Raw genomic sequence first — 24,171 nt, 5'->3', positions numbered from 1 at the left:
ATATTTTTATATTTTTGAGATTGAACTCATTTAGCTTTAATTTAAACCATAATAAACAGTCATATCGTGTAAATAATCCACACATTCAGTGCCATATTTCAATGTATATTCATTAGGGAGCTTTATTGTGGCAGTATTAACATATAAAACAATCCATGTTTTCTTTTATAACATATAAACATTCAAAATTTTCACTTCACAAAGTTCATAAGGCTTGGTTGTCCCAGAAGAGAGGGGGTCATGACTAAGGGATTTCTTCTTTTTTTTTTTTTGATTCTTCTGAAATTAAATCTCCCAGAGTTTCTATTTAAAAGAAACTGAATGACAAACAAAACAATAACTAATTATAAATAAATAATAAATAATTTGACGAACCAATAAAACAACAAAACAATCAGTTTGACTAACATTCAAAAACAACAAAGTGACCGTGCAAGAGAATCTGCTACTGTACATGCTCACGCAACACTGAAATAATACACTAAACAACAGCTTATATTTCTCTTATACCATGTGATGTCCAATAGTTTTGCATATAGTAGACCTGAGTTCAAATATTTCAAATCTTAAATAAATTAATTAAAAGCAATATTTGTGTGTTAGGTTTTGACTTCCACGTCGGTTGTTGGTTTTATTTTTCTTAAAGGTAATTAAATTTAAGGTTTGTAAATACTTGACTCATGTCAGAAACTTCTGGATTTGTATGAAGTAATACCTCAGATATGACATCAACTGGTGTGTGATCTTAATGATGTTTTTATCACAGTACAGGCGACAAACGTCGTACTCTCGGTCCGTCTATATGCTGTCTGTAAAAACACAGGAACTGAAGTTCAGTAGCTCAAAACAAGAGCTAAATCTCAAAGGGGTTAAAATTCCCTTTTAAACTCATAAAGGCTGCTAAACTGATAAATGAGCTACAAACTAATATAATGCTACAGTGTCATACGGGGCCAAAGATCTGTTTCATCACAGAACTGAAAGGCCTTTTGTTGTTTGCAATGAGTTGAGGTGTATTTGGACTTTCCATCCACTCGCTTCAGTGTCATTTTAAAAAAACAAAACAAGTAATGTTTCTGGATTCAATCGATTCAGTTAATAGCATGCTCCATTTGCAATGAGGTTAGGTGTTAGTGTTTAGTGTCTGGCTTTAATGATTTATACACACACACACACACACACACGCACACACACTAAATGCACAACGAAGCTAACTAGTCAAATATTTTAGTGCTGCTCTTTTTTAAAGGATCTTTTCCAAGCAGCCATCGAGAATGTTTTTTTTTTTGTGCTGAGACATAATTTAAACAGACAAAATTTGGTTTTGAATTAGCATCCACATGTATTCAGCCTTGAAAAATGAAGCCCAAAGCACACTGCATGATGTGTGTGTGTTTTTTTTAAATGCCTAAATTTGATTGAGAGAAAAGCCTTTTTAATGTCTCAAACTCTTCTTCTCTTCCTCGTCTTGGTAAAAACACAGAAAACATGCATTCATCTAAGATGGTCAAGACAGCCAAGCCTATATCTAGATCGCTTTACACAAACAAGACACGCAGAGGGAAGAAAGAAAGGAAATCTTTTTTTTTGTTTTGTTTTGTTTTGTTGCCACAGCTATAAACAGAGTATTTACAGATGAGGTCATGCAATTTGCATTAAGAGGTCCGCAAAAGGAGGTGAGGTTAGTTAAGAGCAGGGATGAAGCACAGAAATAAAGGGCCAAAGCTGGGGATAAACTATGTCTGTACAGCTGTGTACATGAAGCCTATACAGAGTGTCCTTATTTTAAATCTACAGCGAATCACTGAAGCATCTTGGTGCACATGGAGGAGCAACAGCTACACGTGAAGACAGGATGACAGGTCATGATGAAATCCCCCTCTGTTACCTAACATGGGATGATGGTGATCATTTAGCAGTGCATACAGATCAGCTTCATCCACTACAGTGAAGCCGTTATTATCTCAGCGTCTGTGATGTTATAAGTTGTCATCATAGTGGTTTGGCCCTTCGCTTGGTTTCAACATGGAAACTCAGTGCATGTACTGTAGTAGGAAAATAAATGCTTTGTCTCAGATAAGCGTGTTTCTGTCGTTACTGCATATTTTCTATATGCATAAAGCTTGTTAATGCATAAAGTCTACAGAGTTTACATGACAACACAGCTGGTAACATGAAGCAGAAACATTTGATCGATTATAATGAGAGGGTGATGGTGATGTGCGCTGCAGAGGCCTCTGTAAGCAGCCAAAGACTATGGAGAATGATTTCTGAAAAATAAAGCAGTAGTTCAGCCTGAACACTGTGTGAGATCTCAGTGTCTGCTCTGCCATAAAGAAATATGAAGGTCCAGCTATGGCGGCCAAAAAATGCGATTTTACTAGCTCTCAACAGTAAAGGGTAACATTTTCATTAGAATGACATGGATGCATACGTAGGTGAGTCAAACGAGGCTACAACAACACAGTCAGTCTGCAGCCATATCTATGTCGAGCTACAGACTCATAAATACATAGAAGGTTTGGATATTCATAACAGCATAATAGCAAGACATGTATGAATGTTATGGATAAACTATATGATGTATGCTGTGATTAGATGCATTTTTGTTTTCATTTTTTCTTTAGACATATATATGTATTTTGAACTGCTAATAATACCCTTTCCTGAGAAGTTGATCCAACTCAAACATAATTTTGAACACAACTTTTTTTTTTTTTTTTTTTTTTAAATAAAACATCTGTTTTCATTTGATCTGAAGTCATTTCTCATCGCTGTACTTCTCTGTCCTCCATTCAGAGCCACTTTGTACTATAACTGACAGGCACTGTCTAAACGATGAACAATCACGCGGTGATGGCTGTAAGTTCCCAAAAGTGACTGATGCATTTCTCATCAGGGCTACAGGAGGAGCCAAGTTACATTATTAAACCTTGTCTATTCAAAGATTTTGACACAAACGGACTGAACCTAAAGTCAGAATCTACAGTTCAGTCCTTGCTCTAATTGTACCAAATATAGTTTTTTTAATTATACATTCTCTCTTTTAACCTTGTATATATAGTGTATATATATAGTTTATCTTTGACTCCGTGGCTCCAGACTTTTTGGGAACCTCAACCATATCAGCAGTGAATGCACACAGCTTTAAATCTACTCAAACTCAACGGTTAAACATCTTCCCCATTGACAACTCCTGATAAGTTGTTGGTCACTGTCATTGAAATAAGAAAATACCATCATGAAGTCTGTGCAATCATTCAAATGATAAACAGGATGCTCAACATGATGTCATCACAGATCCTCTTAGAAATTTCTACAACTCATTTCTAATGTGATTTTGTGGCTGATCTGCTTCTTTAGGTTAAATACCTGCAACTGCACTTGTACCATGTTCGTTCAGTCTGACATCAACGACCAGAGAACGACCTGTGTGAGAAATTTAGACCATTAAACGCATCACGTCCCATCATGTGTCAGCAGTATAGTTGGACTGTACACACTTTGTCCTCTGGGTACCTTCCTATCGCTTCAAATCTCAGCGAAACATATACAAAGCTCCACGCCACTGACTAACAAAAGACCCCCAGATTACCGTAATACTCCCACAGTAACTCTTATCCCTACAAACAACCTTCATTCTCTATATGTTTAATGTTCAAAAAATCTTCAAACACACCGAAAAGATGCACAAATAGCCTCAATTAGTGAGCTAACATTTAGTTCAGAAGACGTTTAGAAGTTCAACAAAACGCACAAGACTTATCATCACAAACAGCCTGAAACTTCTCTCCTGCCTGCAGCCCTCTTGTTTCCAAAATGACATCACATAATCTGAAACAGTTGTAATCTGTGGTCTGTGTAAAAGATTTGTGCTATAGCCTCTGTAGGAAAAACCCAGGGTGCTACCGAGTCAACAAACTCTGACGGTAGTCTTAAAAAATAGCTTAAATTTTTCAACACCCATCACCCCCGATAAACTTCAATAAATTTGCTTTTTTTTTTTTGTAATCTTTTGTAAACTCTTAATTTCAAAATAAGCTCAAAGTAGATCCTCTGACTGAAAAATTCCTGAAAGTTCTGGATCACATAAAAATGTACAAAACGTTAAAAACAACTTATTTAAGATTGGTATTAATCATCAATATTTCTCTTTTGTTTTTTTTTAAATATATATATAATGTACCTCTGACTGTGGCTATTGTTGCGTTCAATGACAAATCAATCATTTCTCCATCTGTCCCCAACCACTCCGTCATGACTGGCAGGCTCTGTGACCAATCAGGTGCTCAGCTCTGAGGGCGAGAACCAATCAGAATGGTTGGTGATATTTACCAAAGAGTCATTGCATCAGCTTGTCAGCATCAGGAGCAAACAGACCATTAAAACATTTATTTAAACCAAACCAAACACTTTTTTCCATCTCTCAATCTTTTTTTTTCTGTCCATGGCTTCCTCTCTCTTCTTCCACAGGTTCTTCCTCGAGCACTTGCAGCATTTCTTGTTCTCTTTCTTTTTCAGTGCATCACTGCCAAAAGTGTCTATCTTAACAAGTGATTGGATCCTATGATTAATTTTTATTTCTCTCTTATCTCTCTATTTTCAAGACAGTAAATTATGCTGCCAAAGAGGCGAAATAAATCTACTTTTTTGGGTATAATTCAGTCAGAAATAATGTTTTCATCTGAGGCATCTTTTTCATACAACCTACTGTGAGCCCTCTTAAACAAGTAAAATCATTTCATCCCATTGGCAGACTGGTTCTTCTGTCTCAAGAGACACCAGTTAAGACTGAATATAGGATTAAATCACGTGTTAAGACAGACACTCTCTCCTTTTTCTTCCCCTCCTTGTCCTCTTCAGTCAGACCAGAGGTTCTCCATGGCCATGCTGATCCTACACAGGATCCAGCGTCGAAGCGGGCAGTAGTACTCGTAGTGAAACTGCTCAAACTCCGGCGTCTGGCGGATCTCGTGGAGGAACGACACGTCGATGTCTGACTCCAGCAGTAGCAGCAGTGTGGGCACAGTGACGAGCAGGACGCCCATTACCACGGCAACCAAGCGGGCCACACTCAGCAGACATGCATTGACCCTCTCATTGGATGACAGTAGGCGCAGGCTGCTGCTCAGTACTCCACCCACTCGACTTCTCGCAGCCATTCGGGTGCGTTCATAGGCCCGGTCTCGCTCTCTTTCAGCCTCCAGCTGGGCCTGGATGTCCGGGTCAGCATGAAGCTCCCTCAGCAGCCTGGCAGGGCTCTGGACCGGAGAGGAGAAGAGCAAGTCGACGCCTCCTTGACTGTCATCCACTGGGGTGGGCAGCATGCTGGCACAGGGGCTGGAGAGGAGAGGGAGAATATTCAGACTTATTTAGAAAACACATTATATTAAAGTAGGAATAAACAAAGGCCTGAAAAAAGAATGTGTGCACTATTCATTTATTCTTTACTGGGGATACATATGTAGACTTATGAGCCACTTTTGTGGTATATCCAGTTTAACTCCCAGCTTATGCTGTCTCCTCACAGCACTAATAATTTACAGTGATTGTAGCATTATGTATTGTGATTTCATGCCCCAGAAGGGCTGCTGAGCTGTTTCTACTTCCAGAGCGGCTATGAACTTGAAATACAACAAATCTAGTGTGACAAATCTTAATTATGAATTACAAAAAAGGTACTAATACATCACTGATATATGTTTATGTATATGAGTCCAAATGAGTGTCCCTGTAGGTCCTTTTTGGTCTCTGAGGAAAATATTTGGCATTATACTGTAGCTGCTAAATGCTGCAGTATGTCCACCAGTTAGCTGCTAAAATTTTTGTTTCTGTCTTTAGTTTTGTGCTGAGCAGGTAGAGTACAGTCGATTTTCCACTGAAAGCAAAGCTTTGAGAGCAGTGAGAGAAAACCAAAACAGTAAGTTGGAACAATGAGCTGAAAGATATCGAAGGCCCTGAGAGCTCAACACACTGAAACTTCAGAAAACAAGTAGCCTTTAAACAAAAAACCTTTAAAAAAGAAAAACATCTTCACCAGTTTGAACAGATGAGCAGAATTTAGAAACACTGCTGAACAGCAAGTTAACACAACCACATCTAGAAACATGTTACAAATCACATTAATTACAAAAATATTGATTATAGCTGCTTTGAATAATTTGTTATAAAACTCTACGGACCTGTAGACGAGCTCAGAAATGGTGAGTGGTCCACTGGCCTCGTCGTCTTCTTCCACTTCATCTTCAGCTTTGGGTGTCTGAGGTCGGAGATTTGAGGTTTCCATGGAAACACGTGGAGGCTGCAGGTCGTTGCCTAAAGCAGAGTTTCTTCCTTCAGTACCTTGTTGCTCTGTGTCTGCAGGTGTGGCTGGAGGTTTGAGAGGGGACAAGGGGACAGAGTCTTTCACAGCAACAACACCTAGTGTAGGGAAAAAAGACGAGAGAGAAAGACAGGGAATTTTTTAAATATTAAATCGTATAGTGAATTTATAGATACCATACATTACTATGAAAACATAGACCAGCTTATTCTTACTTCTCATGAAGTAAGTTCTGAAACAGCATCATCACATGAGTCGGACTGAAGAGATGACATGTTGCTTTTTTACACTAAGTGTTCCACTTACCAGGACAATTAATATAAAAAAAATGGCTCTTTCGTGCAATTAGTACAAATTTTTCCGCATTTTTCACAAATCCATATTGTATGCTACGTACAAATACTACAGTATATTGTATTTACTATGTTCTGATGTTGATAGTTTGATAGTTTAGCTGTTTACAGACACTGCACCGTCTGATTTCTTTTCTGTCTGAGCTAAAGGATGTCACAGGAAAACACAAGAAGCCTAAAGAACTTCACTTGGGGCGGCTGTGGCTCAGGAGGTAGAGTGGGTTGTCGATAATAGATAGGATAATCCAGTAATCAGATGATTGTTGGTTTGATTCTGCAATCTGCATGTTGAAGTGTCCTTTTGCAAGATACTGAACAGCCAATTACCCCCGAAGGTTGTGCCGTCGGTGTGTGAATGTGCGTGTGAATAAATTAGCTCCAGCCTGATGAGCTGTTGGCACCTCGCATGGCAGCCAGCACCATCAGTGTATGAATGGGTGAATGAATAAGAGCAAGACTAGGAAGGACTGGAAAGGTGCTATATAAGTACAATCCATTCACAAATGTGCTTTCTATTTATTCTTACTGAGGTGCCACTACGTTATCAGTATGAGTAACTCTAATGTGGGACAACAGTGTCTTCACAGTGTAAATGTGTCACCTACATAAAATGATTATGTATGTAAGTGTTTTGTATGTAACTGGGACAAAGGGCTACCCTCAGCCTTTTCACGCTGCAGTTGAACACATGAGCCAGATGATGGCGTTCACCTACCGTATCATAGACACATAAAATGAGATATTAATAATCTGCTTAATAAATACCTAACCTCACTTCAACCCTGAAAATAAGAGGTCAGTAATGCTTTTAGTTGACTCATCATTCTCATCTGCTTGGCTCCAAGTGTCGCAGCTTTAAGTCATTGCACTTGGCCTGCAGATGCTGGCAGGGCAGGAGACTCTGTGCGTAATCCAGTTCACATCATGATACTGTTTGAACTGTCCTTGGGTTCATGCACGCTGGTTTCCATTTATAGCTCAATTTAAAATAAAATAATGCTGCAGTGTAACAGTCATTCCCGCTGACGTGACGTAGCCCGACAACAGAGCGGAGAAAGCACAGTGTGTGTAGATGCGTCTCACCCTGAGGTGATGAGTTTCTCAGACATCACTGATGTGCCTCAGAATCTGTGTTTGTGTGTGTGTGAGTATAGGTGTGTGTCTGTGTGTGTATATACGTGTGAATGTTGAAAAACAAACCCAGCTGTCTTCCTGCTATGGATTAAGTAGGAGCTTGGGGGTAAATGTCCAGTGACGTATGACTTGTCAACACCTCTCTAATTCAGACTCTATCTTGTCACACTGCTGGAAGTGTGTTTCACTGTATAAGCTGATAAATTGAACCACTGCCACAGTTAACGGCAATCATACATTAACAACAAATTGAGTGTAGTTCACTGAATATGGCTGAGAAATCGCAGCATACTCACAGTACAGGTGAACCTCATAACCCTCTTTTGATCCATTTATCAAAAGAGACAAAAAATCAGACACAGAAACTCAAGGCCAAACTGACTAATCAGTTACCATGCCAACTGATTCAAATAGGAGTTGAGAGAAATTAAAGGACAGAGAGGGAGGTAGTGGAAAAACCTGAGGAGCGAGTGGTGACAGCAACCATGGAAACAGAGTCAGCGAAAAGGCAATGAGTGACTGAACTCTGAGGGAGACAGAGGGGGGCATTGAACTTGAAAACAGGGAAGCAGGAGCAGAAGAAAAATGAAAGGAGCAAAACAACACGGAGAAGTGAGGAAGCTCGAAGTAGAGTGATGAAAATAAACAGAATATTCAACACTACTGGTCGCAACTTCAGTAAAATATTGCATCAGACCTCGCCAGTTATAGTTCTAGTCTGATTTATCAGAATGAATCTCCTCACAGTGGAACGTTACACACTGAACACAGGGCAAGACTGAACTGTACTAAGATACAGATTTATTATGAGGAAAAAGGAGATTCACTCAAAATAAATGAGACCCATTCTTGATGTGTAAAGTAGCTCTAGGAGCCAATTCAATAAGTAGAGGTATAGGGTTCAATCTGGTTAACCAGCCTGTCTTATGTGACCTGTCCAGGGTGTACCTCCCATTCTCGCCCAATCCCAGCAGGATCAGCGCCAGCCCCCTGTGACCTTCAGGTATATCTAATGGATGGAAAATAGACTGAGATCCAAAGTGCAACTAGAACCTCCAGGTTGTTGTTCAAAAATCCCACATACACTGGTAACAACACTGTTAACTAAAAATCCAGCTTCCATCCTTGGAGTCTTTCTCAACAGTCTGTTATGAGGCTTGTTTCATTGAAGAATTGTGGTTCTTTGAAAAACAATCTAATGAAGTTGTTTATTCAATATTTATATTCTTTATGGGCCTTTAACAATTACTGCCTACACCGTTCACAGGCTAAACATCGTGGCTCGACAGAAGAAGCGAGTCCATAAGCGGGTCGAGGGGTCATGGAAATCTAAGACATGTCTGCAAAAACAGTAGGCCAGAGGGGAGCGAGGTTTTAGATGGCACAGATTACAACTAGAAAAAAATGACTTCAAGGGAGAACTTTGGTGAGTGTTATGGATATGGACAAAACCAAGCTACTGACATGCTGGGGTTTTTTTTGTAAATGTTTAAACTTTGTTTTTCTTTAGCAACTGCTGTGGTAAATGTTGATGTTACAATATACTTTAATTTAAACGTATGTATTCACAACATTTGTGCAGCCCAGTAACCAAGGAATAAAAAAATAAACTGCATGACCTCTAAACGCTATTATTTACTTACTGTAAACTATGTTTATTTCACATCATGACCAAATATGACCTCCCAAGTGGAGTGAGAAATCCTGACTTTTATCTGTACACACAACACGTTACAATTCAGTCACTCTGCTGTTGCTGTTTTCCCATTTATAATACTGTCAGACTTCTGTCCTGTTAGCTCAGACAGCTTCTCAGACAGCCTCTCCTTAGACGAGGTGATTCACACTACAAGGCGCTAGATTCCTGCATTCAAACACATGCACATACAGAGCAGAGTTTTCCTGTTACGTGTTGACAGACCTTTTTTATCTTTGCCATGTAACCTTATCATCAACACCAGGAAACACCCAAAGTATATTTATCTGTCTGTCACTTAGTGTATGTTTGATCTCACAACTCGTGCAAGTGAAGCAAAATTTGCAATAGTCTAGTTAGAAGTTAGAAAAGTGCTCTAAAGCTAAATGAGGTGCTGAATTTCATGTTATGAAAACTTGTTTTTCATTGTATCAACAAAGCAACAATGATAAAAGGTGATTCAGTGATATTTCACTGTAACTGCAGACTTGCTCCTCTGATGCACACTCGCCCTACGGTGGAAAAACCTGTATAGTAACCCTATCTGTCAAGTGAAAGAAGAGGATCAGATGTAAATCATCACTAACCCTAATAAAGGTTCGGTGTCTGGTCAAGGACACTTCAGCAGGGTGGCTATCCGACAAGGGAAATCCAACCCTTTTCAAATCTCATTCTACAGTATGAGGGCAGTAAATGAAGCACCTGTCTTCATGTCTATATAATCTTAAAAACAATATCAAATGAACAAAAATTTCAGTTTCAATGACATGTGCTCTGATCCGGTGTAAATCAACATGTCAAATTAGGACTCTAATTTCTGTTTTTCATTTTTTTTAAAAACAACCTTTATCTACCAATTAAAGCATAATAAAATATTATAACAATATATTAATATATTGTCCAAATTTTGTGTTTCCGTCTCTAACAGAAAAAGAAAATCTGTGGGCTTTTAATTACCACGCAAAATAGTCTTTAGTCATTAATAGTTAACTTTTATCCAAATGTCAAACCTTTAAATTAGATAAAATGTTTCAGAATTTTAAACGTATAAAACATAAACAGTAATAAAAAAAAGAATATAACCAACAACTAAGCTGAGTATTTAATGCTGCATGAGCTGACGTCTGTGTTGACCCCTTCAAACCTTCCATTCACAAATCTACCATACAAATATTCAAAATGCCTTCCTGAATACTTGAGCCTGTTGTTTTATGACAAATCTGTCTTCAGCCTCTATCTATACACATCCAGATAGAAAACACAGCATGCTAAAGCATCTTGTACTGTAGTTAAGTACTCCAATACACACACACACACACACACACACACACACACACACACGCACACACGCACACACACACACACACACTTTAAAGAGATCTCTTGAGAGTCTCGGGATGTTTGACCGATTACACTTACAGTTTGCACCATGCGGTTGCCACAACAAACCTTTCACCTCATTGATACTGATTTAAATAGATGAAATACACGTATAAAACAGGAAAGACCTGTGCTCCAGTTTTCATGTGATGTGTTAAAGAGATGCACAGTTCAATGAAACTTTAACTTTTAGAAACTGCAAAACAAAAAGACGCATGCATGCATTACAATGAACTTGTATGTATTTCTGACATATTTCTGCTTTTGTCACACGGTCTTACTCTGTTCCAGTGAATTTCTCGGAAGTCCAGTATTGATTTCGGCAACGCGCCCCCCATGTCCCACCAGCCGTACATAAACATCCCGGGCTGTGTGATTGGCTATACGTAGATGCAGACTCCGCCGTGTTGTTATCTTCACCTGGCACCTCAGGGCCTCAGCCACTACGATCGATGATGCCCGCTCATCTGTGGACACCCCTGGGTGGAAGACTTCAAGAGGCCCGGCCTGTCCCTCTTCTATTCCCTCACCCTCCAGCCTCTCTGGGGTCATGTCCAGGCCGAGTCCTCCTGCCCTGCCCTGGCTCCCACAACTCATGGTGTTGCCTACGTTGGACTCCAAACTGCTCTGCATGAGGCCTCCAACATCACCACTGTTTCTGTGCTCGAGAACCTCCATCTTTCAGTGTGATGACAAACCTCAGCTGTCTGCGTTAAGACCCCCACACCCCGACTGACCGAGCTGCCAGCTGAGCACTGAGGCTGGGTACGAACGCAAACACACATACACACCCACACACACACACACACACCCACACACGCCTATACATACACACTGAGAGAGATGGTGAGAGACGTACACCAGACACATTCTCTCTCGCTGATACACAGACATGGTGGGCCCTTCTGTGAATGTCAGCGATGTTAACAAAGAGCAGAGGAGCATTAGAGGAGGATCAGGCCCAAAGCTGCAGTTTCTATATTTAACCAGGTGGTCCTGGCTGCAGAGGGGCAGCTAATCTAACTCTGATTACAGAGGAGGAGGCCCGACCCAGGATGGGATGGGGATCACTTTCTTTTCCTCTCTGCAAGTCTTCTCATGAGAAACATTTATTTCTGTTACACTCCAACACGGACAGACAGTGACAAATAAAATGCATCCGTCTTCTTTTTGATTAAGTGTGGACTGCGAGGGGACAAAATTTAGCAATACAATGAATTAAAGTGTACAATTATGTTTGCTTGAGGAAAACAAGACTTGTTGCCACTTTCAGGGTCCTATTTGTTGTTTTAAGTCATGACAGGTGGACAAAGCCTTAAAAGTTAGACATCAATATGAAGTCTAATCTCTGTGAAACATCCATGTGTTGAGTGATAGCCAAAACATGACCACTGTGTGTGTGTGTGTGTGTGTGTGTGTGGAATTTGGTAGATAAGAAGGGGACAGTCTGTACAAACAGAACAAAGTCAGCACTGACCTTGGGTCAGCTTCCTATTTCCCCTCTAATGGCTGAGATTAGTGCTCTGAATATAGACACTGATCCAAGACCATCTCGAGGACACTTTATCCCAAAGTCCTTGCAGCAGCCTTCTTAGAAACAGTCAGCGTTTGACAGTTTAGAGGTGGAGATGAACTAGTTTGGTTGACCTGCTGTTTCATGATGTTTCTGTACACGCAAAAAATGACAGAAGCATTTGTGTAAAACACCTGGTCAATTGCTGCTTCAACCTTCGGGGTATGGGGACTAGGTCCACTGGGGTTAGCTTTCTAGTAAAGTGACCTTACCTTAAAGTGAATTACATTGGGATAAAGTGTCGAGATGGTCTAGGTGTACGTCTCACACCATCTCTTTCAGTGTGTAGACAGGCGGGACCAGTTCCTGTAACTTTTTTGAAACCTCAGTCCAACAAACATACCCACCTCCTGCAGTGACAGGCCAAGATGACAAAGTAGGAAGGATTTAAACTAATCTTTAAAATTCCTTCCACAATTATTTTTGTCACCCTTGAGGAAAGACTGTCCAAAAGCGTGCGTCGCTATACACATTTGTATTGTTCACTGCACGTCACCACTCTTTATGAAGGCAGGATTTATGCTCCACCTTCAACTGTGACCATTCATGTTTGCCTTTAGATGTGGCCGATGAATGACAGCTTGTTTCACCATGACCTCACTTTTGCCTTTGCACTTCTGCTCTCTGAGAAGTAATATGTTAGTATCATTTCAGAGCAATAACTCTTGTTTAAAGTAACTTATAATAACTAAAGTCCAATTTATGGTTAAGTGACACCATCATCTTCCATATCTGGGTATTTCTGTGTTGATCCAGGACTTTTGATTGTTCATAAATCGACCAGAATCTGACTGCAGATAAAGCCACAAACAGAAAATGAGAAACATTTCCATCAATAGCTTATTATTAACCCTCGACTTGTGCATGACAACAATAAAAATATAATGCAATTTAAAATAATTTAAATTAATAAACAACTAAAATGTTGTATATGTTATTGAGTAGCATATGATATGAGAGTCGCAGGAATTACAGTAGGAAACAAGGCTTCTTCAAATTGAATCTTGTGTCCCTGTATCCTGTCAGTGGTACATGAGGCGCTTGATTTGATGACTACCTCCTGCCCCTCCCAAACTAACCAAGTGAGACAGACGAGATGCTTACTGCTGCAGCTCTTTGACCCTGAGCCAAGAAGGATTGATTTTCCTCTAAATGGGATGAGGGGAGATGAGAGGAAGACACAGAGAGCATAGAGAGATGGGGAGAGGCTGGAGAAAGCAGGGAGGAGATTGCTGTAAATTCTGTCAGAAGAGGCGTGAGAGAGAGTCCATCAGCGGTTTGAAGAGTGTGATGGCGTGACAGCATGATTGTGCTCTACATGCGTGAAGGCCTAAAGAGCATGGCTCGGGTCGATGTGAAAGAGGGTGGGGTGTTAAAGGAGGAGAGAAGGAGTTAGGAGTGAAAGGGTTCAGTGTCTGTGAAAGACAAAAGGTCCTGTGGTGTGTGGCGAGGATGGAAAGATGGATTATGAAAGGGAAAAAAAAAGACACAATACAGCAGCCATAACTCAGCAGGCTCTTTGCAAGGTGAGGATGTCACAGTACCATGCATGTTTTTAGCATGTTTTCACCTTGGATTTTTCTGTCAGTCTACAGGCTGGTGGTCCAGTCTGAGAAATAAAAGTGCTCTGTGACCTCCCTCCCTCCCTCTCTGCCTGCCTGGTCTGGCTTCAAGGTTCAGGATGCAGAGTAGAAATCGACATCAAGAAATGCTCTGCATCTGAGTAGCTTGGGCCTTAAGGTACGGTCACATTACATTTCCCTGCGCTTAGTTCACTAAAAAGGGATGTAATAACTTCCTTCTAGACCTCCCAGCTCGTTTGGCTTAAGGTTTTATGCTCTGTATGCACACATTGCACACAGATCTTCCCTAATAACACCTAAATTATAATAATTATTATTGTAAATTAGATTAGTATGACTGTATGTGACAGCATTTTTTGTTGAACAACACCCGACTTCTCCCTTTGCCAAAACCGACACCTTTGTCATCCTTCCTACACTTATTTATATATTTTTTCAATCCACCTCTCTTATACCCTATTTTCTTTCTTGCCTACATCTTTTCTGAAATGACCTTCCATTTGTCTTGCATTCACCCTCACATGGCCTGTTACGCTTTGCCACACACACCCCTCCCTCCTGTACATCCTTACATCCTCACAATATCCCTCCTAACCTTTGTTCATGCTCTCATCCCTGAAGCCCATCCTCATATTCTCTCCATCTTTAGACTCCTCTCTCTCCATCCTGACTCTCGTTTCGTCATGTGTAACCTTAACGTGTGTGGTTTTCCCTTACAACAAGATTTATGGTTCAATCAGGTAATAGGTCGCAGTGGAGAGAGAGACGAGAATAATACAGGGAATAACAGAGAATGATGATAACATGCAAAAAAATGTCACAAGGGAAACACTAAAGTCCGCAGTGTTGTGTCCTGTGGAAAGAAAAACCTTAAAATACCAACCGCTCTGTGTTGCTTCATTGGGTTTTCTCCTGGGCATTGCTTGGTCACATCAGACCCTCTCATGGGGAGAGAGCTGATCCAAGTTCAGCTGTGGGCCAGGTGTCAGCAGGCCAGCTGATGGATAGCTTAACTGAAAGATCCTCCAGCAACCGTCCTCATTATACACCTCACCACTATGGCTACACACTCAAAATAATTTCTCAATCTACCTACAGAGAACTATGTAACATTATAACAGGCTAAATGAACAGTGTTTAATAATAAATCAACAATGAATTAATATTGCCTTGGGTTTCTATGAATCCCATATTTATGAAATTTTTGACCAAACAAATCTTTTCTGGAGACATTTGAATTTAAATGAAGTTTTTTAACTGGTTTCAGGAATAAAAAACACACCTGAACTCATCCCATTTCTGGATCTGAAGTACTTATCCAGTCACTCCCTCTTTAACCCTGTTTTCACATCCCTCCTGCAAAACCCTTCTTCTTTTTCTTTTCTCCAGCTCTCTCCCTTCTTCCTTCTCTCTCTTTCATTCAAACACAGGGACAACCGGAGCTGTAATCCACAGTGAGACTCTCAAGTCTCAATTCACGCTCACTTCCTTCCTGTCCCCCAAGACACCAACCAATCCATCTCCAAATTCTCTTTCATTCATCTACGACCGTGATTTCTCCTCTCATCCCTTACCCCTTCATCCTTCACCCTCCATCCCTCATCCCTCCTACAGTGCGTCATAGTTCACCTTCATCCACAATTTGCAATAAATCTGTCTGCATCTATGTCAATATTGGTGTGGTATAATAAATTATTAGGATAAAAACAAGCTCGTAAAGTTAACCATTGCTGTGATATGTGATAAATAAAAAAAAGACTGTCTAATGTTATCAATACTGTTTTTACTCAGATGACTGTTCAACGTTCAACGAAGAAGTATGCACCGATGTTATTATTTCACAGTGAAAGCTGTGAAATAATAACAAACATATTATTATTGTCAAACTGCAGCTGACGCAAGCATTGATGTGCTCGACCTTCACTTTTATGACACAACTGAATATTCACACACACCCATGAACAGGCAAATGAACAAATACAAGCTTGCAGGCCTGCTTGCATAAACAGACCCTTTGGAGCCAAACAAATAACATCTAATTGAGTTTTCCTTAATGAAAACACAAGCTGGGTCTCTGTTTCTGTGAGGTCACAAAGTGTATCTTACTCTGTAAAACACACGCAAAGTCAGACACACACGCACACACAGGCATGGTGGCAAACTCAGAGAGGATCATGGGAAGGGTATTTTTAGCAGGCTGCGATTGGTGTCTCCAGGGAGACAAGACTGATGGAGGGATGGGATCAGCTGTTCAATTAACGCTTTCTGTCTGAGGGGTGTGTGTGTCCTTTTTCCTACACAAGGGAGACCCCATGTGAGTTTCCAGAGGTCTGTGGCAGGAAGGCAAGTGTGTGTGTGTGTGTGTGTGTGTGTGTGTGTTTGTGTGTGTGTGTGTGTGTGCTTGTGTGTATATAAAGTAAGTCATATCCTACCGTTGTCTGTGGCCGTCTCTTCGTACTCGTTGGTGGAGGGCAGTGCAGGTACCAGCGGTTCCATGTTCATGATGAGGTTTTTATGGCTCAGGGAGTTAAAACTTCTGCTCTGACCAAACTGGGCTCTAAAAAAAAAACATCAACTACAATGACTGCTTTGCGTATTACGTTGAGGTGTGTCTACACAATAATGAAAAGCATGCCTGCTCCAGATGTTGTTCTATTTTCACAAGCTTTCCTTTGCACATTTTGAGCTCCGTGAGTGGACGGTAATTTAATTATTTCCATGTAATATCCCTCAGTAGTACTGTAAATATGCAATAAGTGTCTTTTTAATAGCTGTTTTGAGGCTGTGTGAGAGAGTGCAGGTGATTTGTCACTTGTCCTTACCTGCGCACCTCTGGCGGCTCTCTCTGAATCTTAGAGCTGGCTTCTATCACCTCCTTGGCTACTCTTCCGCTAACAAGGAGAAACACACATTCATCGGAAGAAGGGCAAATAAGTGCTTGCGTACTCCTGTACAAATACTGGTATTTATCCTTTTCTGTGTTGCATTTCTCACAAACAGCAAAGATCATACAAAGCAGCTAACAAGTAACATTTCCAGGTCATCACTGCTATAAAACTCTTATCACTTCTTGTCACGCATACAGATCTGCTTGGATTTAGATGTGTGTGATATCAGCTAATAAACTGAAATCAAGAGCCTGACTGATAGGATGATGTCAGATAAGAAACGAGTAATTTTCGTTTTGCAGTTATTGCTCATAATCAGTGCCGTTTCTGTTCTGCTGCTGAGCAGGCAATTTCCTGCCAACAGGGTCAGTAGCTCCATTAGTCTGATTGTTGGCCGACTGGAGTTTGTACTGTTCTCCGACCACTCAGTTTCAAGCCAGCAGGCTCCACAGTCCCACCCATTAGTCTATTGTTGCTCGGATTGATGGTGAGGTCGTAAATTAGAGGGTGAAATGAAAGATCTGGGGTGGTAGGCGACCACTTTATGATACAAGGGACGACATTACTGCTTGCTGGCAAATGTGTTACAGTATGTGGAGCAGCAATCCGTTGATCCAACACAAGTTTGATAAAGATCAGATCTGCTCTGATTCATGAAAAATTGCCTTCGTTTGTGCACCACAAATCTCTTTCCTATTTGCATTTGCACAAATGACCAATTCCCATATTTCACAACAAATTCCACCATATGCCATTACTCATCGCTAAGCCCTTAAGCCAAAATGCTTCAGCTAGCTGATGAAATGGAGCGGACTGAAGTGTAAGCCTGGTAAAGAGCTTCTTCTTGAGAGGAGAATTGGGGCTCACACAGCTTCAATAAGAGATTTATACAGAAGCTTTCCTGTGATATTTGGGGCAACAAATCCAGACCAAAGACAAAATTGGATGTTGATCTACAGCATGTTGATGGGATCAAGGTACATCAGAATATATCTCATGTTGGTGCAAAGCCTCTATGATTCAGGAGTTGCTGTAGCTCTGGTCCTGATAGAAATTGATGACCACCTATAATCAAAGATGAAGAATGATGGAGTAGTGTGATGACCTGCTAATGATCTGTGGGTGGATTTACCATCTCTTAAGTGGTTCAACTTTGTATCTCCACTTGCAATTTTTCTTGTCTCTGTTTTCCAACTCTCTTCACACACATAGATCCGCTCACTCTTCCTTCAAGACATATTTAACAGTCTGGAAAAAAAAAATTAGTATGCCCACTCTTATAAAAAACAAACTTAGTGTCTCACCTGTATCTGAACCTGCTGCCTTTGAAGAAGATGTTACTGCTGGAAACTGTCTTTATCTGACTTGACTTTGCACACCTGTCAGAGAGAAGGCGGAACAAACAAAGAGAGATGTAAACAAAGAACTTTATTATTAACAGTGATCGTTTGGCAGCGAGTTCCTTTGTGCGGACTAGTTAGTAAGCAGAAGAGGAAAGTGTTTCAAGGTACACCACTTTAAAAGTGTATGCTGTAGGCCAAACTTTCATGTGTGGTTCAGGATCATTTATCATGCGAAACTCCAGCAGACATGGTGCCAGAGTTCACACACACACACACACACACACACACACACACACACACACACACACACACACACACACACACACACACACACACACCCCTCTGCTCTACTCTGCTTAATGTGTGTGTGAGTGTGTGAGAAAGAGAGACAGAGAGAGAGAGAGAGAGAGAGAGAGACAGAAAGAGAGACAGAGAGAGAGACGGAGGCTGTACGTTCTCTGCTTGGCTGCCATTTACAAACTCAATTCACTCTGATTTGATTAAGTTGCTCTGATGCTTGTCCGACATCTGAGATGACATCCACTCCCTCTCTGTCTGCCTCTTGGAGACACATGAGCTGTTGTCATTAAGAAGTCAATATTCAGGGTTGTACAGGCCAATGATATTATCACATAATATAAGCTTTTATAACTTTATATCCTTTATTACCTTGTCATCCTTTAGTAATCTTTTTTTTTTATCTGTTATGCAATTTAAACAATGACACAAGAGAACTAGGAAAAACTATTATACAGCAAATATAGCAGGGCTGCAGTACAGTGGGAAGGGTAGATCGTCACAGTGACTGGCAGTCTAGATGAGGAAGGGCGTCATGGAGAAGGCTGTAAACATGTCTGTTATGAATTTGGATATCTTAATATGGGGGCTTATGGACACGTTCTGCAAGCCAGCCTCAAGTGGCTGTTTAAGGAACTGCACTTTAACATTATCTTTACTTCCTAGCCATGGAGGTTGCTGCTTGGTTTGTCTTCATGGGGATGTGTCAGGTGACAAAATAATCTCAGCACAGGACCCACTCAAGGTTCACACTGTTCCAGAGCTTTTGTTTGTATCACACAATCTTCCTCCCTGACATTTATGGAATTTCAGATATTTAAATATTCACTTTTCGTAACACTTCACAGGATTTAGGAATACTACGTTTATTTTCATTACTGATTAATAGTTTGTTATGTCTGACTAGTAATTCAAAACCTAAAGATATTCAGTTTTTTATGATAGAAGATGAGAAAAAGAAGCTCATTCTCACATTTGAGACACTAATGTTTAGCATTTTTGCTTGAAAATCATTAGTCAGTCAATTCATTTACTGTGACTAATGATTTCAACTCCATTTGTTGGCTTAAAGATTCAGACTCAACGCTCATTCTTGACCTTGGAAACCAAATCAATATAAGGATCTGTCATGTTGCCATCTGATCTCTCAAGGTTGTTAGAGGAGGAGGTGGTAGAAGAAGGAACGGTTCAAGACTTGTGAAAGTGTCGGGATGTTACTACACGGACAAGAAATGTGAGACCCTCTGCTGTTCTGCGACTATCGAGTGCGATAAATTGCTTTGCTGATATTCCCACTGAACCCTGACTGAGGCTCATTCACTAAGTTTGTTCACAAACCTTGTCCCAACCATGACCACACATAAAAGTGGAGTTTAGTCTCCATTCTCTCACTTTTGCCTTCACCCCAAGCTTGTTTCTATTCCTGACACGCTGGCAGTGTCAATAATCAGTCAATATTCAGGGTGAGGGCCTCGGAGCGATCAGCTGCTCCCCAGTGAAGGACAGCAGCATATTGAAGAAGAGCCATAGAGGGGCATTAAAATAAGGTGGAAGTCAAACCAGAAAATGTCGGAAAGATAATTTTAGCCACATGTGAAGTTGAATAGAAAAGGACAAAGAAATATACGTAACGATAATTTATTTATTCAAACATATTTAAGAACTACTGTGACATTTACAACTACATCAGTGCTTTCTTGGTTATATATTTATATTATATGATATTATTCAATGTTTCTCATGTTAAGCTCAACAAACATTTTGGGAATGAAAAGTTTCTAATTAGGAAATTTTCTTTTTTTACCTACAAATATGAGCTATTTATTTTGTCTCAAGAGTCTCTGAGTTCAAGAGCAGCTCAATACATTTCCTGGATATGTGTGTGTGTGTGTGTGTGTGTGTATTGACGCACTTGTAAAAGGCTTGGTTCTCCACCCCGCACTTCCATAAATGCTTGCACGCTGCAGGGGTCGAGGTGTGAAATGTCAACACCAGTTTCTTCTGCACAGAAAAGGACAAAGACACAGAGGGAGAAAAGACAGTGAGGATGAGAAATGACATTAGGCGTGAATAAGGACAAGAGAAGTGCTGAACACGATGAGAGGGAGCTGTGCAAAATGCTGACCCACAGACCCAAAGCTGTAAGCTTAGCAAGATGTAAGACAGATATAGTGATTTGGCTGAAGCATTCAGCTCTAAAACGGGTCTATAGCTTGCAGATGGGGGGGCCTTTATGGACTAGAAGAAAGAATATATTCCTGTAAATGTCTAGTTTTCACTCTTGTGTGTCTGGTAATATGAGATACCAGATCGATGCTGCTTTACAGCGAGGGTAGAGGATGAAAGAGGCAGGGAGAGAGAGGGGAAACGCTGAGATCAATAACACGGGTATGACTTACTGTAAAACCATAACAACCATGGAACTATATACCTATAAATCTTCTTCTTTTTTTTAAAGACAAAGAAAAATATTGGGACCTTAAATCATGATCCTGAAAACATCAACTGTGCACTGAACCAGTTTGTTCTAAGTCAGCTATATTGCTCAACCCCCTCAGTGTCAGTCACATCATTTATAGTAGGTACAGTATGTAGCTGTGATTTGCACACATGTGCTGCATGTGTATAAAAGTACCAGAACCGCATGTTAAAATATTATTTAAAAAATAGTCTTTGGTCCCACTTTGGCTGACATGCAAAGGTGCTTTTATGACATTAATGATGCTGATTTAACTCTGAAAAGACACATTTGAATGTATTATAGTGTTACATTACATAGACAAGGTATTTAGAAGTACCAAGAACATTTTGAAATAACAGGCAGCTTGTCTTTTCCGATACCTCAATCAATGGGATGCACTGATTTTCTAGGTAGTTTTTACCTGCTATTCCCTGGTGTAATGTTTAAAAAATGAATAGTTAAAATCTATTTCCAAGCTAGAAAAAAAATAAGTTACAATAAAATAGATAAACGGCTTTCTCAAGCATGTGTTACAGTTATAAAGACATGGAAAGTTGCCATCAGCACAAAGTGGGACAGTTAAGTGAAGGAGTGAAGTCATGCAGTGACCTGTCACACAGTCTACACATAAATACACGATTCAAATCCTGATACAGTGAAATCTTCACAGAAATTATGTAAATATATATACACACACACACACACACACACACACACACACACACACACACACACACACACACACACACAGACACACACAGACTCACACACATGTAAGGACACAATTAAAATGAAGAAATCAACAATTTTGTAACATTAAATACACAACACGGACATGTATATATAGATTATGCATCATAATCTATAGTTTACTTATAATGGAGCAATGAAGCATATTGTGATCATGAGGCTGTGGGGAAAAGTTGAAGTTGAACTTTCAACAATAGAACTGAAAATTTAAAAAAAGTGAATGAATTGACAACTTTTGTGTGAAATGATATAAAAACAAACAAATAATGAGAAGATGATTCCTCCAATCATAAAGTGAGGTGAGGGCAGGACTGTGGGCAGAAGCGTCGAATTGAGGATTTCAGTACAAAAAAATGTTTTGTGCTGCTATTATTACTTGTATTTACTCACCAGTGATGACTATGTTTACACACAGAGAGAAGAGACAGAAACACAAAGATAAAACTGCATCTTCAGCCATTCATGAGTTGCCAAACAGACAAACAAGTAGACAGACGGACAAATTAAGCAGAGATGAGGAGAGCTGGTTTGAGCTTCTGTAATTAAGAGAAAAAGACTGGCTGATTGGTAGATCAAAGAGAAACCTGGCTTTTGGAGTATTATTAAGACACCTCTGACTGAATAAATATGAGTTAAAGCGTCAAACAGCAGTATGAGACACAATCAGCTGCCGTTCTTGCAAAATAAAGGCTGTATGCACATATACAAAGCAGTCTACCTTAGCTCTGGAGGACAAACATCGAGCGTGAGGATGAAACGTGTCCCAAATGCAAGACACCTGTTCGAATTGTAGTTTAGCACAACTTATTATTTGCTGTCTGTGTCTGTTTAAAGCAGAGATGTCTACAAATTTAAATTGATTCAATTAAATAACACAGATGTAGTGCAGGAGTCTCATATTTGGGCCACAGGTAACACATAATGTAAGCGAGGAGGTTAGTCGTAACACACCCACCATCCTGTTACAGTGAATCCTGCCTGTTAAGGAGATCTGAAACAGTGACACACATATACAGTGTGTGTGATGGTGGACAGGATTACATAGACAAACAGTACAGTTTCATAGCACATTTATCTGATGTAACCATTACACAGATGAACAAAGGGGAAAGGGAAGGAAGGAGGAAAGAGAATACATGACGTACAGTACACCTGGAGGTCAAAAACAGTTACTAATGAACACAGACAGTAACTCTGCATCTACGTCAGAGTCCGTCTTTTTTTTTTTTTTTACAGAACTTCACAGATGTTAGAGGTTGGGGTCTAACAGGTGAGCATGATGATGACGATTTGAGTACAGGAATACACAATTCATCATCACGATGGCGGAAAATTACACAACACATTTTCAGTGTTCATTTTTACCCTTTAGAGGAGAAAGTGCTGCACTCACCTCTTTCTGAATCCCGATCACGTAAAAGGTTTTCCCTTCAAACTTCAGTTTGCTAACATCAGCCCTGCAAAGAAGAATTATAAGTTTAAAATACATTAAATACATTATATTTAACTTAACAGCTGAATTGAGTTTAGTTTAGTGAGATAAAAAATAATGTAATTCTTGATAGAATATGAATAAAGGTAGATCGGTATGTTTATTTTTTATACGTTTGAACGTTGGAATTTACTCATGTACTTTTACTCAAATACTGTAAATTAAATACAATTATTTATTTATTTATTTATTTATTTATATTTCAGTGAGAGGTGAATGTTCTTTTTTTTAGTCCACTACAACTATTTCACAGGAGTAGTTGTTAGCTGAATGTCAGATTTCCATGAAAGAATATCACAATTTTATAAAAATATGACGGCGGTGTAAAAGTTTTAGAAATTTCCATGATTTTGCTGAGAAATGCTGTTATTATTGTATTATTATTGTTATTGTTATTTTACCCTGAATTAGATTTTCCCTAAATTATTATGATCAAACACCTTCAAACAGTTTGAGTCAGAAAGTTATGGTTGCAGTTAGTGTAGTTGTTAGTATAGACTATCTAAATAGTTAGATACTGGGTTCAAATTACGCATAATTCTTGTCATTTAACATCAGTTTGTGTGAAAATACTGTATGTTTTTAGCTTTAATTTGTAAATAATTTAATTTATCTTTTAAAGGCTTGTAGATTAAAAAAACAAAACAGTTTTTTCAGTCTTTTTCCACCACTGCCCATTAACAACAGATGATACTGATTCATCAAATTATTGAAGTGCATGTATGTATGCATATGCATGCAATGTCAACATGACATTGCATGCAGTTCTAACCTCTAATATATCTTTATCATCTTATGAATCACATGAACAGTATCTAAGACCGCAACTAGTAAATATTATAGTCAGCTACATTTGAGATGAAGCATGGTGTTCATTCAACAATTAGGGACAAATATGT

General features: G+C 39.6%; 1 protein-coding gene across 6 annotated transcripts in view; it reads right to left on the bottom strand.

The window, feature by feature from the left end:
• Positions 1-96: 96 nt before the first annotated feature.
• The window catches only part of frmd3 (FERM domain containing 3), a 51,705-nt gene continuing 27,630 nt past the window's right edge, over positions 97-24,171 (bottom strand). For 2 of the 6 annotated variants that reach the window (XM_019259856.2, XM_019259857.2), the window contains exons 9-17: positions 23,174-23,237; positions 22,736-22,771; positions 22,171-22,179; positions 20,482-20,570; positions 18,234-18,308; positions 16,864-16,932; positions 16,474-16,598; positions 6,183-6,420; positions 97-5,340 (exon numbers count right to left, since the gene is read on the bottom strand). In XM_019259856.2, the coding sequence (XP_019115401.1) occupies positions 4,860-5,340; positions 6,183-6,420; positions 16,474-16,598; positions 16,864-16,932; positions 18,234-18,308; positions 20,482-20,570; positions 22,171-22,179; positions 22,736-22,771; positions 23,174-23,237 (1,186 nt within the window). In that variant the 3' untranslated portion in view covers positions 97-4,859. The remainder of the gene's footprint in view (positions 5,341-6,182; positions 6,421-16,473; positions 16,599-16,863; positions 16,933-18,233; positions 18,309-20,481; positions 20,571-22,170; positions 22,180-22,735; positions 22,772-23,173; positions 23,238-24,171) is intronic. The other 4 variants (XM_019259860.2, XM_019259861.2, XM_019259858.2 and 1 more) reach the window with 3 other exon arrangements.

This window comes from Larimichthys crocea, chromosome III, assembly GCF_000972845.2.
Source record: "Larimichthys crocea isolate SSNF chromosome III, L_crocea_2.0, whole genome shotgun sequence".
NCBI classification, from domain to species: Eukaryota; Metazoa; Chordata; class Actinopteri; family Sciaenidae; genus Larimichthys; species Larimichthys crocea.
This window is presented reverse-complemented; position numbering and strand designations above follow the sequence as displayed.